The 18,363-nt window shown below is 46.8% G+C and overlaps 1 protein-coding gene and 1 long non-coding RNA gene across 14 annotated transcripts in view; one reads left to right on the top strand and one right to left on the bottom strand.

Annotated features, from left to right (window-relative positions):
• Nucleotides 1–11,185, top strand: part of LOC143764224 (uncharacterized) — a 105,265-nt gene extending 94,080 nt beyond the window's left edge. Inside the window, exons 5-6 of one of the 4 annotated variants that reach the window (XR_013213113.1) lie at nucleotides 3,141–3,275; nucleotides 10,958–11,185. This is a non-coding gene — a long non-coding RNA (uncharacterized LOC143764224). Of the gene's footprint in view, nucleotides 1–3,140; nucleotides 3,276–3,366; nucleotides 3,507–10,003; nucleotides 10,094–10,957 lie in introns of those variants that run through there. The other 3 variants (XR_013213114.1, XR_013213112.1, XR_013213115.1) reach the window with 3 other exon arrangements.
• The window catches only part of LOC143764221 (uncharacterized), a 321,683-nt gene that overhangs the window by 148,880 nt on the left and 154,440 nt on the right, over nucleotides 1–18,363 (bottom strand). For 9 of the 10 annotated variants that reach the window (XM_077249606.1, XM_077249602.1, XM_077249607.1 and 6 more), the window contains 15 exons: nucleotides 18,079–18,258; nucleotides 15,505–15,621; nucleotides 15,279–15,428; nucleotides 14,990–15,142; nucleotides 13,651–13,866; nucleotides 13,456–13,560; nucleotides 13,234–13,378; nucleotides 12,356–12,570; nucleotides 3,334–3,552; nucleotides 3,129–3,235; nucleotides 2,831–2,984; nucleotides 1,501–1,600; nucleotides 1,237–1,403; nucleotides 889–1,122; nucleotides 86–183 (listed from right to left, as the gene is read on the bottom strand). In XM_077249606.1, coding sequence (XP_077105721.1) covers nucleotides 86–183; nucleotides 889–1,122; nucleotides 1,237–1,403; nucleotides 1,501–1,600; nucleotides 2,831–2,984; nucleotides 3,129–3,235; nucleotides 3,334–3,552; nucleotides 12,356–12,570; nucleotides 13,234–13,378; nucleotides 13,456–13,560; nucleotides 13,651–13,866; nucleotides 14,990–15,142; nucleotides 15,279–15,428; nucleotides 15,505–15,621; nucleotides 18,079–18,258 — 2,360 coding nt within the window. The remainder of the gene's footprint in view (nucleotides 1–85; nucleotides 184–888; nucleotides 1,123–1,236; nucleotides 1,404–1,500; nucleotides 1,601–2,830; nucleotides 2,985–3,128; nucleotides 3,236–3,333; nucleotides 3,553–12,355; nucleotides 12,571–13,233; nucleotides 13,379–13,455; nucleotides 13,561–13,650; nucleotides 13,867–14,989; nucleotides 15,143–15,278; nucleotides 15,429–15,504; nucleotides 15,622–18,078; nucleotides 18,259–18,363) is intronic. The other variant, XM_077249609.1, reaches the window with a different exon arrangement.

Genomic DNA, 18,363 nt, shown 5'->3' with positions numbered 1-18,363 from the left:
ATAAATACATCATGAATCTCAATTATAACAGCCTCTGCAATAATACAATATAAATGCACCATGGAAATAAATAAGAGGACATCACCTCCGCAGGATGAGGAGATACAGATGCTCTGGTACAGTAGTAACCTTCAACACAGGGGCCATTTGGAGCTGCCAGTCCAGGTCTATCACAGAAGTATCCTGAAACAACAAATTGATGTTTTAAGATAAGGAGATTGGAGTGAATTGTACTTGATATCATTCACTTTCTGCAATGGAAAGTCCTCAACAAAATATACATTAAATTGTGCAAAGATTTTTGAGATGCTGTGGATTTAGCACAGTTTTCTACTCTTGCATTACAAAAACTGAAATCCAAAATTAAAATCAGAAGCATAAATGGGGATGCTGGAAATTTCTTATCTGGATGGAAAAATCAGGGGCGTGTTCCCCCCAATGTTCAAACACAATCAGGGGTGCAATAGAATTCACAATACAACCTTTGAAAAATGAATCCCACCACCAAACGGCAAGAAACTGAAATAGTGGCGATAATTAAAAGGTATGGATAATACCGCCATATATTAGAGAAACCATATAAGTGCAAGATAGGAGAAACCAATGTGTTATCCCTTACAAAAAGATACATTGTTCTTGCACCTTCAATCCCTGGGCTCCATATTATCACACATGACGCCTACATCTATAGTTAAAGCGTAAAGTCCAAACTTCAAGTCAGGTTTGCCTCCGATAAGTTGCTTTAGTAAAGTTACAGCACACACAGAGAGTAACTTGAAACATTTCGGCCGCATATGGCCTTCTTCAAGCTATAAATGAACAAAGGTCTAGACCTAGTTATGGCCAAGTTTACAGTGATCTATAAAAACAGTTGACGTTTTCCCTTACCTGGTTCACAGAGCTCACACGCCTCAGGTCCAACATTTCCCGAGCTGTTACTGTATGAACCAGAGGGGCAAGGATGAGGAACGACAGACCCAACTGGGCAATAATACCCTGACGGACACACATCTCCCAGAGTTCCCTGGTTTGGAGTGGATGTTATCACAGAATGTACACAGAAGTATCCTTCAGAGCAAAGACCAGTCACCCGTGTCTGTCCTAATGTGTCACAGTAATGTCCTGCAAAAAGAAAAAGAAAAAACACAATATCTAAAAAGGTAATAGTGAGACTTAAATAAAAGGATGAAGGAATGCTATCAGCAATCACAAAGAAGTTTATTCACTGATCATTACCTGGGTCACAAGGCCAGCAGTCCTCTACTGCACGGCTTCCTTGGTACGGATTGTATGTGCCCCTGGGACATGGGAACTGCTCCGGAGAGACCGTCCCTCCAGGACAGTAGAATCCAGGAGGACACTCTTTTCCTTCCAGGGATGAAGTCTTGTTGAGGCAGAAGAACCTGTGATTTGACAAGAGAGGGTGCACATAGGACATTAATCTCAGCACACGAACAATAACAACTACAGTCCGAGGTGTGCATGCAAGCAGGATCTTACCCTTCTGTGCAAGGTAAGCAAATACCCTGCCTTTCCATGGGGTTAAATGTCCCAGGAGGACAGGGTTGAGGAGCAGAGGAGCCAATGGGGCAGAAATGTCCTGAAATGTAAAATGTCCACAGTAAACATTAAGGCTGTGTGCACACGTAGCATATTTTTCGCGTTTTTTTCGCTATAAAAACGCTATATAACCGCGAAAAAAACCCACATGCTGCATTTTTTTCCTGAGCGGAATCGCATTCCAGAAAAAAACGCAGCATGTTCATTAAAATTGCGGAATCGCGGCGATTCTGCACCCATAGGAGTGCATTGATCTGCTTACTTCCCGCACGGGGCTGTGCACACCATGCGGGAAGCAAGCAGATCATGTGCGGTTGGTACCCAGGGTGGAGGAGAGGAGACTCTCCTCCACGGACTGGGCACCATATAATTGGTAAAAAATAGAGAATTAAAATAAAAAATAGTCCTATACTCACCGTCTGATGGCCCCCGAAGTGTTCCCGCCTCTCCGGTGCATGATCTCTCTTCCGTTCCTATAGATGATGTGGTTCAGGACCTGTGATGACGTCACTGTCTTGTGATTGGTCGCGTGACCGCTCATGTGACTCACGCGACCAATCACAAGACAGTGACGTCATGGCAGGCCCTTCACTGCACTCCAGCTATAGGAACGGACGCCGCTGATGTCTGCAGGTGAGTATAACCATGTTTTTTATTTTTTAAATTATTTTTAAACATTCGATCTTTTACTATAGATGCTGCATAGGCTGCATCTATAGTAAAAAGTTGGTCACACTTGTCAAACACTATGTTTGACAAGTGTGACCAACCTGTCAGTCAGTTTTCCAAGCGATGCTACAGATCGCTTGGAAAACTCTAGCATTCTGCAAGCTAATTATGCTTGCAAAACGCTAGTTTTCTGCGGGTATATGCATGCTAATTCTGCATGCGATATACCCGCGGCAGGAGGCGCAGAATTGCCGCGGAAATTTCCGCGGCAATTCTGCAACGTGTGAACTTAGCCTAAGATTTATATATTGGCTTAGTGGTTAGCACTGCAGCCTTGCAGCGCTGGAGTCCTGGGTTCAAATCCCACCAAGGACAACATCTGCAAGGAGTTTGTATGTTCTCCTCGGGTTTCCTCCGGGTACTCCGGTTTCCTCCTACATTCCAAAGACATTCTGATAGGGAATTTAGATTGTGAGCCCCATTGGGGACAGCGATGCTAATGTGTGCAAACTGTAAAGCGCTGTGGAATATGTTAGCGCTATACAAAAATAAAGATTATTATTATTATTACATTTACATGTGACATGCATGTGGGCAGTACCTGATGGGCACGGACCGCCCATAGAGCTAACTGAGAAGAGGTGTGGCGATATAGCTGATAAGATACAATAGAAACCCTCAGAACATGGGCCAGCGGGCAGCACAAGGCCAGGCGAGTCGCAGTGATGTCCGGCAGCACATGGAGAACATTCAGCCTATGAGACAAATGCATTTACTTTCTTACTAACATAATATATTTATTCTATTTATTTTATTTTGTGATACATTTTCTATTCCCTTCTTAGGTTTCAAAATTATAACAGGCTTTATAAATCATTTCCATCATTATTATTTCCTACCTCTGAGAGCAGCTTTATTCTGGAGCTGAAGGTGCCGATCGGACAAGGTGTAGGAGCCACACTGCCCCGAGGACAGAAGTGACCGGGTGGACAAGGACCAGCTGATCCTAATTATATAACAAGGGAATGTTAATATTATGAAAAAAGGTAGGAATGCTGCATCATCTTGATATGAGCTGTGACCTTAAGTTATATCCAACATTACCTATAATTTCTTCTTCCTGATCCGGTCGCTGAGCTCCAGATATACAATAATATCCCTCTGCACAATCTCCATTCACCGTGGTGGAGTTATAGAACGGGCAGTATTTGCCTCCATCACACAATCTGCAGCCAGAAGCATCACTGAGGCCGAGATCGGAGCTGTAGGACCCTGGCTGACAAGGCTTCCAATCCAAGCTGGTCCCCTGGGGACAATAAAATCCTAAAACAGCAAAAATATTAACACCTTATTGAAGTCTACTTAAAGAATAATTTTATAGTTTATATATTGGTATATTGTGTCTAAATAAGTTATTAAATATATTGCTTATTCCATACTGATCCTGAGTTACATCCTGTATTATACTCCAGAGCTGCACTCACTATTCTGCTGGTGCAGTCACTGTGTACATACATTACATTACTGATCCTGAGTTACATCCTGTATTATACTCCAGAGCTGCACTCACTATTCTGCTGGTGCAGTCACTGTGTACATACATTACTGATCCTGAGTTACATTCTGTAGATCTTTTAGTATAAAAATGAAAAACATAACAATAATAGTAACAGAAACAAAACAGAAATATCAGCCAGAAAATAATCAGTATAATGAACACTGGTCCAGCCGCTCTTCCTCTCCTCTCACACATATTATATATACAGAATAATAACTAATAATAACTAACATTAAGTACTTACACCTTCTGGTGCGGTCACCAAACTAAATAATATCAAACAAGATAAACAATAACACACAAAAACAAATAAACAATAGCAAACAAAGGCTATATACACATACATATATATATTTTTTTATTATTATTTGTATTATTTTTTTTTTTGAATTTTTTTTATTTTTTTTATTTATTTATTTTTATAAATAAAATAACCACAAACTATGCAAATATATACAATACTAAGCTAACCACTACCCCACACTCAAGCACACCATTCCCAACCTCCGCACTGACCTTAGAGCTCGTCCTGTGTCTCATGCCTCAGTTCATGTCCAACGTCCATAGGCCAGATCAGGCAGTGACAGTTTTTCCCCCAAACAACCCAGTGTCCCATAGTCCCACAAGATAAACCCACCTCCCCCCTTTTCCCACCACCCAACCTAACACCTACACCCAAATCTATATCCCTATATACAATATATACAATATATACAGCAGCATACACCACAATAATCACAAATCACGAAGCCCAAGTTTGGCGCCTGCAGCCCTACATCACTGTATAATGATCAAACAAAACAAAAATCTACAGTGTCAGCAGCAGCCCACCACCAGGAAAGGAGATGACCAGACTAGGGCACACTAAAAGAAAAGCCCCTCCAGAGGAGAGCAGCCCTCCGTGTGCCCAGTCTCCCATACTCCAGAGAGCGCACCTTCACCAGGTCACCGAGTATGGTCCTAAACACATCGTCCACTGGGAGGATTTTTCGTTGCGTCAATACTAAGCACCGTGCGTTCCACGTGTGATACCTAACCACTGCGCTAACTAGAAATAAGGTGCAGCGGTCCCGACCACCAAGGTCTCCAAATGCTCCATAGGCCCATTCCGCATAGGAGTGACCGGCCAGCCGAGACCAGCCAATGAAGGCGCCTACCCTGTTGTACACCTCTGTGTTGAAGGGACAATGAAGCAGGAAGTGGTCCATGCTTTCCAGCAAGGTACTACAATGTTCCCGAGGACAATTCCTGTCCTCAGAGCTCCTACACTTCAGATTGTCCCTCACACACAGTTTCCCATGGAAGCAGCGCCAAGCCAAGTCCCAAAACTTCGAGGGGATCCTGATAGAATTCAAAAGATGCAAACCCACCCCAAGATCCCGACTTGGGCTGTCCCTGAGTGCCAGAGGCCTCTGGAAATGGGTCAACAGAACCCTATTGTCAAGGAGTTTCCTTGGCAGATTCCTGATCTCCCACATTCCCAGACCCCACCGACGAATTACCTTCAGAACCAAGGTAGCGTCAGCCGGAAGATGTCCATGCGGTGTGCGAAGATCCTTCACTTGCCCTCCTGTCTCCCATTCCTGGAAGAAAGGCTGAAAACATCCCCTACAGGAGAATACCCACGGAGGAGCCCTCTCTTTCCAGAGGTTTGCAATATTGATCTTAATGAAGGTATCCACAAGGAATACCACAGGGTTGACCATACCCAACCCTCCTAGTTTCCTCGTACGGTAAGTAACCTCCCTCTTGACCAGGTTCTGTCTATTCCCCCATAACAGTTGGAAGAACAAACTGTAGACCCGAGTCCAGAGAGATTCCGGCAAGATGCACACACTGCCCAGATAAATCAGTAAAGGGAGCAGGTAAGTTTTGATCAGGTTTACCCTTTCCCTTAGGGTCAAAGACCAACCCTTCCATTGGTCCACCTTCTGAGTGGCGATCTCTAGCCTGCTGTCCCAATTTTGTTTGGAGTAATCCCCCTGGCCAAATTCGATGCCAAGGACTTTTGCAGAGACTTTGGGTCCTGGAGATCAAAACAAGGATCTCCTCCTCCCAGCCAGAGACTCTCACACTTATCCCGGTTGATCTTGGACCCGGATGCCTCCGAGTAGCGATCTACCTCTGACATCAGCCACCCTGCCTCCTCGTGAGAGGAAACAAACACAGTGACATCATCGGCATACGCCACCACCCTCAGAGTGGCTTCCGGTGCTGCCTGGTCCATCCCGATCCCGGCCAACGGTCCACGCTCCACCCTCCTAAGAAGAGGGTCAATAGCAAACACGTACAGCAGCGGGCTCAAGGGACAACCCTGGCGAACACCGGACCCAACCTCAAAAGAGCTGCCAATCCAACCATTCACAAGTGGGAAACTCTCTGCCCCACTGTACAAGGTCTTAAGCCAATCAACAAACCCCCCCGGCAGGCAATATCTCAGAAGGACGGACCAGAGGTACTCGTGATTAACCCGATCAAACGCTTTTGCCTGGTCCAGTGACAGCATGTACCCCTTCCAGTGACCAGCCCTACCCTGCTCCACTGCCTCTCGGACACTGAGCACAGCAGTAAATGCGCTGCGGCCTGGAACAGAGCAATGCTGGGCCTCCAAAAGGAGTCGGGGTGCAAATTTCACCAGCCGATTAAACAGCACCTTTGCCAGAACCTTCCTGTCTGCATTGAGAAGCGCTATGGGACGCCAATTCTCAATGCAAGATGGGTCCTTACCCTTTGACAGGATGATCAGAGCAGACCTCCTCATTGACTTCGGCAGAGTGCCCGAGGAAAGACACTCATTGAATACCTCAGTCAAGAGGGGAACCAAAACGTCCTTAAAGGTCTTATAGAATTCAGATGTTAAAGGGAACCTGTCACTCCCCCCCAGTCGTTTCAAACTAAAAGAGCCACCTTGTGCAGCAGTAATGCTGCATTCTGACAAGGTGGCTCTTTTAGGTCTGGGTGCTGTAACTTGAGAAATAATCAGTTTTATAATTTGTCTGAAATACCTGCTCCTCAGTCAAGTGGGCCGGCGTTTCCCCCCTGCTTCAGACAGCACAAAGCTGTCACTCACATCTTCTTGGCGCCGGGCGCCGCTTCCTCCTCACCGCTGTTTTCAAAAGTAGCAGGCGCCTGCGCTCTTATCCCCTGTCTGGTGCCTGCGCCTGCGCGGCCGCCCTGCCTGTGAATCCCAGCCCCTCAGTGACTTATAATTTATTCACATTGCGGGGCTGGGAATCACCGTCTTCGGTGGAGGGGCAGTGATGCGTGTCCTCCAAGGTCTAAAGTTGTGGAGCTCCTGCTGAAGATGGGCTTCAAGGCGATTGACATCTATGCCTTGATACATCCCTATTCCACACCTGAGTTTGATGTCAGCTTTGTTCGGATGGAGGGGCTTGAGCTCTTCTGGTCGAACTATGAGTTGGGAAAAAATGAGCCTGGCTGGCGAGACTTTGCCATTCAGGTGGTGTCTCGCCAAAACCAAGTCAAGAAAGTGACCGTGATGACTTGTAACAAGTCGCTTTCTTGTTATGACATCATGACGTGGCTTGGCCGGTATGGAGAGGTGGTAGAAATGCCAAAGAAAAACCGTGACGAGTTTGGTATCTGGTCAGGGGCCTGCACGTTTATGGTAAAACTTAAGCGTTCAGGTGGTACGGTTGCCCATATACCATCATCTGCCTTCCTGGGTAGGGATCGTATCCTGGTCTTCTACCAGGGGCAACCGAAGCTCTGTCACAAGTGCGGCGACCCCACACACTTCAGCGCAAACTGCACTGTGCAGAAGTGTGGGGATATTGGCCATCTTGCTGCATCTTGTGTGGAGATTAGGTGCCACCTGTGTGATGAGTTAGGTCACCCATTCAGCCGTTGTCCTCGCTCCTTCACTAACGCAGTCGTGACCCCGGTGGGAGAAAGCCGTGAGGCTGATTCTGCTGGGGAAGGGACTAGCAGGGGTGAGGGAGCTGTGGGGCCAAGGAAGAAAAGCAATAAAAAGACGCCTGCCCAGCTAAGGCGTCTAGACAAGCGCAGACAGGATAGGGAGCTGGGCGAGCCTCGGGCTACTGCGGTGGCCCCTGTCCTGGACGCCAGTCTTGCTGCTGAGGCCCCGAGGGATGATGAGTTGGATGAGGAGGTCAGGAGGATCCACAGGGAGGAAAGTGCCACTGCCTCAGAGTCCTCCCATTATGAAAGTATGGATGAGGATAATAGGCAGTGGCTAGAGGACAAGCGTAAGCTCGGCACCAAAAAGAAGAGAAAGAAGAGAGATAAAAGATCTTCTCCCGCTCTGACCAAGGTACCTAAGGAAGGAAAAACCGACTCCCCTCTGGTTGGCCTTTCTAACCGGTTCCAATCCCTTGAAAACATCTCTTCCTCTGAGGAGGAAGCTGAGGGTGAGGTTCTGGCTTCGGCGGGGCTCACAGGGGACGCCGAGTCTCCTTCTTCTGGGAATGTAAGATCCTTGGAGGGAGGGACTGGCCCAGAGTCCGGAGACGAGGACGATAAAAATAAAAAACACGTGGGAATGGATACCTCATTGTCATTAAAGAGGGGGAAGGATTCCTCCTCTGAGGCAGAGGATAAGGGGAGTGGGAAAAAGAAAGCCATCTAACTCAATCACCAATGATGGCGGAACCCACTCCGTTGACACTGGCGTCCATTAATGTCGCCAGCATTAAGTCAAATACAGCTAGATTTGCGGCCTTTGATTTTCTCAGCCGGGTTGAACCTGACATTTTCTTTTTGCAAGAGACCAGGCTGCCAAACATGGCAGATGTGTTTAAAGCTAAGAGGGAGTGGAGACTCGGCCCCTGACCAGATACCAAACTCGTCACGGTTTTTCTTTGGCATTTCTACCACCTCTCCATACCGGCCAAGCCACGTCATGATGTCATAACAAGTCATCACGGTCACTTTCTTGACTTGGTTTTGGCGAGACACCACCTGAACGGCAAAGTCTCGCCAGCCAGGCTCATTTTTTGCCAACTCATAGTTCAACCAGATGAGCTCAAGCCCCTCCGGCCAAACAAAGCTGATATCAAACTCAGGTGTGGAATAGGCATGTATCAAGGCATAGATGTCAATCGCCTTGAAGCACATCTTGAGCAGGAGCTCCACAACTTTAGACCTTGGAGGACACGCATCACTGCCCCTCCACCGAAGACGGACCACATTCCTACGCACACTACCCGGCCCAGCTGTTGGGAGGGACCACACTGTATCCCCCCTTCTTTGCTCTCGGAAGGCCCGAGGCCATGCCTCTCTATCCAAAAGAGACACCATAAACAGAGCAATGATGCAACTGGTCACTTTTGTATAGAAAAACTCAATATAATCTTTATTAATAATAATTTAAAAACACATCATAACATCAAACCAAATTTGGGGAACAGGGTGAATTTGGAGCACCTTATACACTCTGTGTGTTACATAGGTGACGGACGCCCATGTCCGGACTCAGAACCCACCACTAGATGTATATAACTGTGTACATGGTCCATAATGTGGACTTTAGCAAGCGTTCTTACTTCAATAGTATTGATACCGATCACCGGTTACCCTAAGAATACACTGCTAACATTACCACATGCCACATACCCCCAAAGAGAGTTACCACTAGATGGACATAAAAAGTCCAAAGAATCGGCTAAAATCATTACCTCTGTAGCGGGGGTATCAAGGTGAGCCTGTAGTCCGGGCAATGGCGTCTGCCCCAACGCGCGTTTCGGACCTAATCCTTTTTCAAGGGGCCCCTTAGGGTAACCGGTGATCGGTATCAATACTATTGAAGTAAGAACGCTTGCTAAAGTCCACATTATGGACCATGTACACAGTTATATACATCTAGTGGTGGGTTCTGAGTCCGGACATGGGCGTCCGTCACCTATGTAACACACAGAGTGTATAAGGTGCTCCAAATTCACCCTGTTCCCCAAATTTGGTTTGATGTTATGATGTGTTTTTAAATTATTATTAATAAAGATTATATTGAGTTTTTCTATACAAAAGTGACCAGTTGCATCATTGCTCTGTTTATGGTGTCTCTATATGATACTGATGATGGGTCTATTAGTCCTAAAAGACACATGATTATGGGTAATCTATTACGGTTTATTATGCTCATGTGTCTGGGTCATGTTTGCTATATATGCTCTCTATCCAAAAGGATAGATCAAACTCTCGACCCTCTACCATTAGTGATCTCTCTTCCTTCTTTAGAGCCTCCAGGATACGCCGTTGCAACATGCAGTCCCCAGAGCCCGGAGACGAGGAGGATGCCCCATTTCCCCCGGAGGTGACAGCGGCAAAACTCCTGACAGGTGCTGCCACCACCGGGGGGCAACCGGACCAGTGACCACATCCACACCAACAGCATCACTATTATCCACCTCCATAACCCCCTCACCCTCTACCAAACCAGCAACTACACCACTAGACAAAGAATTTTCCTCATCCATACCCACCACCACATTCACTCCTGCTGGACCAGTGACAACAGGGGGTGACATTTTGACCTCCGCATCATCAGGCACAAGGGGCTGAGTCTCCTCCACAAAACTTATGTGTGCCCTCTGTATCATCAGATGATATTTTCCGCTGCTTTACTGTTGATACCAGGCGCCGCTGATCTTTCGCCGCTGTGGGGCGCCGCTGATCCTTTATATCAGCATCTTGTTGACCAGCGGCGCCAACACAGAACAGGACTTTGGTGGGAGGACCGGAACTCCCAGCCCTAGCAACCCCCTCACACTGCCGCCGCTTCTCAACTAAGTGATCAGCAGCAACAGCATTCAGGGGCAGTGAGGCTACCGGAGCTGCCCCTGACACCGGGCCGCTCCCCCCTCCCACTGAGGAGCAGACCACAGTATCATGGCCTGACCTTTTGCCCGCCGCCGGGCCGCCCTCACTGTCCAGCCTCTCGGCTGATGCACCTGCTGCTACATCCCCGCTACTACAAGCAGAGACGGAGCTCTGCGCCTCGCTACCGTGCTTTGTAATCTCCCCGTGCCTTTGCACCGGATCCACAGCAGAACCCGGGCTGGGCAACGGGGCTTATACAGCGAGCTGACCCTGCAGCCGACTCAGGGGGTACAGGGAGGGGGGCATATACATAGCTTACCACTTCCTGTAGCTTAGGTTTGATCTTCTTTACCGTTTTCTTCTGGCCCCCAGGTGCCTCCTCTGATAAATCATCACCGAGATGGAAGTTCTGAAGGCACACTGGGGACTCCAGGAGCTTGATCTCTGCCATTAGCGCCCCTCCCTGGCCGATGTCACTGTCCTCCCCAGAGCCAGCAGAACTGCGACGAGATGTCATTGTCGCCTGTCCAGCAGGGAGCTCGCCGCACGTGGCCTGTGAGTGACAAAGCAGGCTGCCAGGTGGGGCTTTCCGCTGGTCATCCTCCTTCTCCTCATCGTCATCATCATCATCATCAACCTGGCTCCCAGGCTGCAGCCCTATCTGCCTTTGCTCTCTGTTATCAGCCATTTATCTGAATCGGTCTTCATTTTGCAATTTTTCTTTAAATGGTCCACTTTTTTCTTGAATAAATGCTTTTCTTACCTCCAGGTCATTAATTTCAAGCTTCAGCCTCTTTACCTCCGCCTGGAATTGCGTCTTCCTGGGTCTGGAGGCGCCTGCAGCTTTTGCGCTTGTGCAGCGCAGCTCCTCCCGGAGCCTTCTCAGTGTCTTACTCGCCTCTTCATCCTCACGGAGGTGGCTCATGACCCGGGAGGCATAGGTGGACACAGACTCCCGGGGTCTCTGCAGCGTCCAACCCTCCTCAGTGAGGTTGGCCTCACCTCCGTGAGCACTCGGCTTTCCTCCGGAAGGACCGCCATCTTGCACGCTAGCAGGTTTCTCCTCCATGGAAGCCTTGCGACTTCTCTGAGTCTCTGCAGACCTCGGAGGAGTAGGAGCCACATTGCTGCGACTCCTGGTGGAGCGTCTCACCCCCGAATCCTCTGATGTGCAGGCTGGTAGCTGGTTCCTTCTGCCCCCCGCCAGCCTGGTCCGGGAAGCAGAAGCCTGGGACTTGGCTCCTTCACTCATCCCCGGAAACCCACTCTCTCCCTGGGTAAGAGAGAGAGCAGGTCCCCGGGTGGAGAGGTGGTGGTTCCCAGGAGCTCAGGAGCACACAGCAGGATCAGCAGCGACCGCACCCACAATCAACACAACGAGCAGCAGCTGAGCAGAGCTGCACTCACTATTCTGCTGGAACAGTCACTGTGCACATACATTACTGATCCTGAGTTACATCCTGTATTATACTCCAGAGCTGCACTCTCTTTTCTCCTAGTGCATTCACTGTGCACATACATTACATTACTGATCGTGAGTTACATCCTGTATTATACTCTAGAGCTGCACTCACTATTCTGCTGGTGCAGTCACTGTGTACATACATTACATTATTGATCCTGAGTTACATCCTGTATTATACTCCAGAGCTACACTCACTATTCTGCTGGTGCAGTCACTGTGTACATACATTACTGATCCTGAGTTACCTCCTGTATTATACCCCAGAGCTGAGCTCACTATTCTGCTGATGCTGACTTTCATCTTACCTCTAGGACACGGTTGAGGGCTCATTCCTGGAACACAGTATTTACCAGCTGGACACACATCACATTCAGTTGCTCCGCTCCGCATCATGTAAGAGCCAGGAGAGCACAAGATAGGAATAGATGATCCAGATAGGCAAAAGTGTCCGTGGGGGCAAAGACCTCCTGACAGACCATCCACTGGAGTTGATATTTCAGCTCCACCTGAACAGTAATACCTGAAATTGAAAGAAAATTAAACCCAATATATCTGTTGCTTCATTGGGAGACACAGAAAACCATGGGTGTAATTTTTAGTGTCAGCCTCCTGGTGGCAGCAGCATACATCCAGGGTTTCCCGTGTCCTCCATTGAAGGCTCTGAGAAAGGGCTGTTATTGCAAGTGCCAAAAATCCTCTTTTTACATATCGTAACATACATCTGCAGTGTATTTCAGGAGCAGCATATTGTATGTAGAACATGAGTACTTTGAAGGGCCGATCATTGCCCAAACATGCTAAAAGCAATTCTATAAGAAGTTAATTTAATTTAATTAAGTAATTTAAATGACAGCAGACACTTAAACTTTCTGCTATGGATTTTCTGCAGTATCTTTTTATTGACGTTCAGAGGGAAATCCACAGCAAAATCTGCACATTGCACACTATTTGTAATGGATATTTATTTGAATTTGCAGCAGACTTTAACCTATGAATTGCAAAGGATAAATCTACAGTGGATATTCAGAACATAAAATAACATGGATGAGATTTGATAACATCTCACACTTTTTGCTGCTGGTGTAATACAATACAAGATTTTTTTCCTGCAAAAAAAGATTACAGTATATCTGCCGATATAAACATACCATAGGAGATAGAAAAGAATAAGTTTCAAACTCACCCTGGTGCACACAGCCCTGACGGAATGGAAAGACCAGAACTATTGCAAAATGTTCCCCCAGGACAGGGTCTGCAGTCGTGTCTATTTCCCAGACCTTCTGCGTCTGTCCAGGTGCCAGCAGGACAGGGCTGTGGTGATCGTGTCCCTAGTAACAAAATACAGAACTCATAATAAAATGTGCCATTTTCAGATACTATGTGTATTACCTAACATGATCCAGACCTTCTGGGCAATAATGTCCTGGAGGGCAAATGTCACCAGAAAGCCCATCCTGTGGATATTCATCTGCCGCCCCTTCCTTACACCAGTACCCAGAGGAACAGTTCCCTACAAGACATGTTACAATATGAGGCATATACTGTATGTATACGACAATGGTGACTTTATAGTGATGGTTCACGTAATATAGAACTTTACCTGTAGGAGCTGCTTGTCCAGATCCTTTACAAAATTTCCCTGGTGGACACAGTAGACAATCCCCGATGCTGGACAGGCCGCGTCTGGGTCCATAGGATCCTTCTGGACAGCTGTGCTGAGTACCAAACTGTGTACCCAAAGGGCAAAAATACCCTTGTGGGCAAATGAACTGTGTGTAGTCACTGACAGGAAGCTCCCTCCGCTCACAGAAGAATCCTGAGGTACACAGCAAGTAGGACACAAACAAAAAAAAAGGTTTTGCATGCTTTAAAAAAAACAAAAACAAACAAAACTCTCTAACTTTTCTTATTTACTATGTGTTTTGGTTTCTCATCCTACCATCACCTAAGAGGTGGATACATTGATTTATATCCAGTCTAGACAATGTTTTGTGAGCTAAATACATCAGCAGCAGTTTTCCAAATCTCTGATGCTTTGTCACAATGTATCAGTCCGGAGTTCAGGCTGTTTATCTGTCTGATGCATTGTATCCACTTCTCAGCTGTGGTGAAAACCAGCCACATAAAGATTTACTGCCTCTGAAAATAAACAGAGTTCACTGACAGCAAGCAGAGACCTCTAAAATGTTGATACGTTGAAACAAAGTATAATTGAGAGTTGCAGAAGGTATACAATATACGGACACCTTTGGGGGTAATGCATTTAAGTAACGAAAATCTATTTTGGGCATAAAAATTGTTGAAAGAGTTTGAATGAAAGTATTGCACCATTTGGCTTTTATGTGCTCTTTTGTTTCCCTGCACATTGCTGGGTGCAGAACGAGTTACTAAGGATATGTCAGTGGGCTTGTTCTGATGGAGAGTTTGTAACTCTTTGATCTTTCTTTGTCTGATCTCAGCTGATTTATGACCACAACAAAGATCAGCTCAACTTTCATGTGGCCATCAGTCAGCTCAGAAAAAAACCCATAAAATAGTTGCAAACTCCCTTTCAAATTGCTCTCACTAATAAATTATCTATTAATATCATATGGAAGTTCTGCACAAGTGGTGCAAATTTTTTTCTAAAATCCAGATTATCATCTCAAAACAGCCATATTCTGCAGATCTATGACTTAAAGAGGTTATCCGGAAATTTTCTATATACTTTATAAAAATATCTGACCGGTTGGGGTATGATACCAGCACCCCACGCTCCGTAACTAAGCCCTTCCAACCACCATTGGCACCAGCAAAAGCTGATCAGCGGATGTACCGGGTGTCGCAACGAGATCAGATATTGATGACCTATCCTATCGATAAGAAATTGATATAAAAGCCCTGGACACCCCGCTTTAAACGTTATGGCCTCCATATCTGTTTCCTGGGTTTAGGTCTACCTGCTTCACAGATGCGGCACGTGGTTTGCTTTTCTTCATTTTGGTAAAATCCAGACTCACAAGGTAAAGGCTTTGAGCTCCCTGCTGTACATCGATGCCCTGAGGGACATGGTAACCCATCAGGCTGTGTCTGCCCTTCAGGACAATAATAACCTGCAAAAAGAGATGAACATGAAATCTGGTGCATCAAGAAAACTATTATACAGACAAAACGAAGAAGCAAGAAATAGGACAGAAATGCAAAAATGGTGTAAAAGACATCAGATCTTATCTTTTCTTTGGATGGTACCTTCTGGGCACTGTCCTGTGGGGGACACGATGCCAGATCCACTGCAGTACAGCCCCGGAGGACACGGCTTACATTCAGAGACACTTCCTAAGCTGTAATCTGCTGAAAATGTGCCTGCCGGACAGAGCTGTGGATGCTGGGAACCATTTGCTACAAGTACCAAAAAAGATGATGAACAGATAGACGAGGAACTGGGGAGCAAAATAGTAGAAACTAATGGACCTACGACAAAATGTCCCAGGAGGACAGATATTTCCCTGCAGGGCATCAGTGGGTTTGGAAGTCTTGGCCCTACCCGTGCAATAGAAACCAGCAGCGCATTCACCAGACGGAGCAGCGAGGCCTGGAATATGGCACAAAGTAAGAAAAAGTCATAATAACAGCATGGATAAAATACTATTGCAAGCATAAATTGAATTCATTTTTTCAAAGACTTGTACGAGGGAAGCTCAGGATTGGTAATTTAGTACATGCAGAGCTATGTGGAGAGAAAACTAGAAACAGTTGGACATTGCCCCTGTCAGTAATGGTTCTGATTACTACACTTTCCATCAAGTTTTGATATTTTTCTTTACAGCCTTAGATAAACCAATTGTGCATCAGTATAAAGAGAGAATGGTCTCACTGTACCCGACTGTTAGGAAGTAAGACAGATGAAGGGTCCTTCATTCTCTGGGTGACTAGGTGAGACAGTAGGTCCAACATGCTGTGGGTAACTAGGTGAGGTGGAGGGTCTTTCATGCTGTGGGTGACTAGGTGAGATGGAGGGTCTTTCATGCTGTGGGTGACTAGGTGAGATGGAGGGTCTTTCATGCTGTGGGTGACTAGGTGAGATGGAGGGTCTTCATCAAGACCCGTGGAAGTGCGGCAGCGCGAAACGGCCGTCGTCTTTTTATATCACGTTTCTCCCTGCTATTCCTGCAATTGACATGTGGCACAATAAAGACTGAACATTAGCAGATGGTGAGTGCCCACTTCTTTCTACGTTTTTTGCTATTTCATGGACTATTTTTCTGTGGCAGCATCCAAGTTCTGCAATTGGCATATACGCTGGATATCTGACACATAGATGCATAGGTGTTTTCACTAGCGGTTGGTGCGGCAATCTGTTTTTCTTTTCTTTTTGAACTTCATGCTGTGGGTGACTAGGTGAGATGGAGGGTCCTTCGTGCTGTGGGTGACTAGGTGAGATGGAGGGTCTTTCATGCTGTGGATGACTAGGTGAGATGGAGGGTCTTTCATGCTGTGGGTGACTAGGTGAGATGGAGGGTCCTTCATGCTGTGGGTGACTAGGTGAGATGGAGGGTCTTCATCAAGACCCGTGGAAGTGCGGCAGCGCGAAACGGCCGTCGTCTTTTTATATCACGTTTCTCCCTGCTATTCCTGCAATTGACATGTGGCACAATAAAGACTGAACATTAGCAGATGGTGAGTGCCCACTTCTTTCTACGTTTTTTGCTATTTCATGGACTATTTTTCTGTGGCAGCATCCAAGTTCTGCAATTGGCATATACGCTGGATATCTGACACATAGATGCATAGGTGTTTTCACTAGCGGTTGGTGCGGCAATCTGTTTTTCTTTTCTTTTTGAACTTCATGCTGTGGGTGACTAGGTGAGATGGAGGGTCCTTCGTGCTGTGGGTGACTAGGTGAGATGGAGGGTCTTTCATGCTGTGGATGACTAGGTGAGATGGAGGGTCTTTCATGCTGTGGGTGACTAGGTGAGATGGAGGGTCCTTCATGCTGTGGGTGACTAGGTGAGATGGAGGGTCCTTCATGCTGTGGGTGACTAGGTGAGATGGAGGGTCTATCATGCAGTGGGTGACTAGGTGAGATGGAGGGTCTATCATGCTGTGGGTGACTAGGTGAGATGGAGGGTCCTTCATGCTGTGGGTGACTAGGTGAGATGGAGGGTCTATCATGCTGTGGGTGACTAGGTGAGATGGAGGGTCCTTCATGCTGTGGGTGACTAGGTGAAACAGAGGGACCTTCATGCTGTGGGTGAATAGGTGAGGTGGAGGGACCTTCATGCTGTGGGTGACTAGGTGAGATGGAGGGTCCTTCATGCTGTGGGTGACCACGTGAGATGGAAGGTCCTTCATGCTGTGGGTGACTAGTTGAGATGGAGGGTCCTTCATGCTGTGGGTGACCACGTGAGATGGAAGGTCCTTCATGCTGTGGGTGACTAGGTGAGATGGAGGGTCCTTCATGCTGTGGGTGACCACGTGAGATGGAAGGTCCTTCATGCTGTGGGTGACTAGTTGAGATGGAGGGTCCTTCATGCTGTGGGTGACTAGGTGAGACGGAGGGTGGCTCATGCAGTGGGTGAGTAGATGAGATGGAGGGTGGCTCATGCTATGGGTGACTAGGTGAGACGGAGAGTGGCTCATGTTTTAGGTGACCAGGTGAGACGGAGGGTCCTTCATTCTCTGGGTGACCAGGTGAGAAGCAGAGTGGCTCATGCAGTGGGTGAATAGATGAGATAAAGGATGGCTCATGCTGTAGGTGGCTAGATGGCCACATGCAAGACAATTTATTAGATAATGATTGCCTCCAGCATAAAGGGCTTGGCCATTGAAAAAAAAACTTTAGAAGATATTGCAATAAATATAGACACATAATAAAAAAGGCCCCAAACTCAAGAAATCAACACGCTTCCCCTCAGATACTTTTGCTTTGTGCTCCACTCAGTAAATTGTTTTCTATGTCTGTCCCTCATCCCTGCTGTGTGTGAAGAGGACTGGATGATAGGTTTATTTTAATGTCTACGTTTTTCTTTCACATAACCATTTTTCTCACCCGCATTCTCACAGTAATACCCAGAAGGACAGGATATCGGCTCAGTGGTGCCCTCTGGACAGTAAAAGCTAGGCAGGCACTTTCCTCCAGTGGAGGTGGCAGGACACAAGCAGTTTGCACTGGTGTAATTATCCAGATCAAATGGCTGCGGAGTCCAAGCAGTAAAAACACAAAACCAACCTAAAGAGAAGTAGACAACACATTGTACAGATCCCCCAATATTCCTTGAAGTACAGATGTAGCAGTGGTTACAGTGCTTCAGGTTAAAGGATCCACAGCGACCCT

This window comes from Ranitomeya variabilis, chromosome 4, assembly GCF_051348905.1.
Source record: "Ranitomeya variabilis isolate aRanVar5 chromosome 4, aRanVar5.hap1, whole genome shotgun sequence".
In the NCBI taxonomy this organism is placed as follows: Eukaryota; Metazoa; Chordata; class Amphibia; order Anura; family Dendrobatidae; genus Ranitomeya; species Ranitomeya variabilis.
This window is presented reverse-complemented; position numbering and strand designations above follow the sequence as displayed.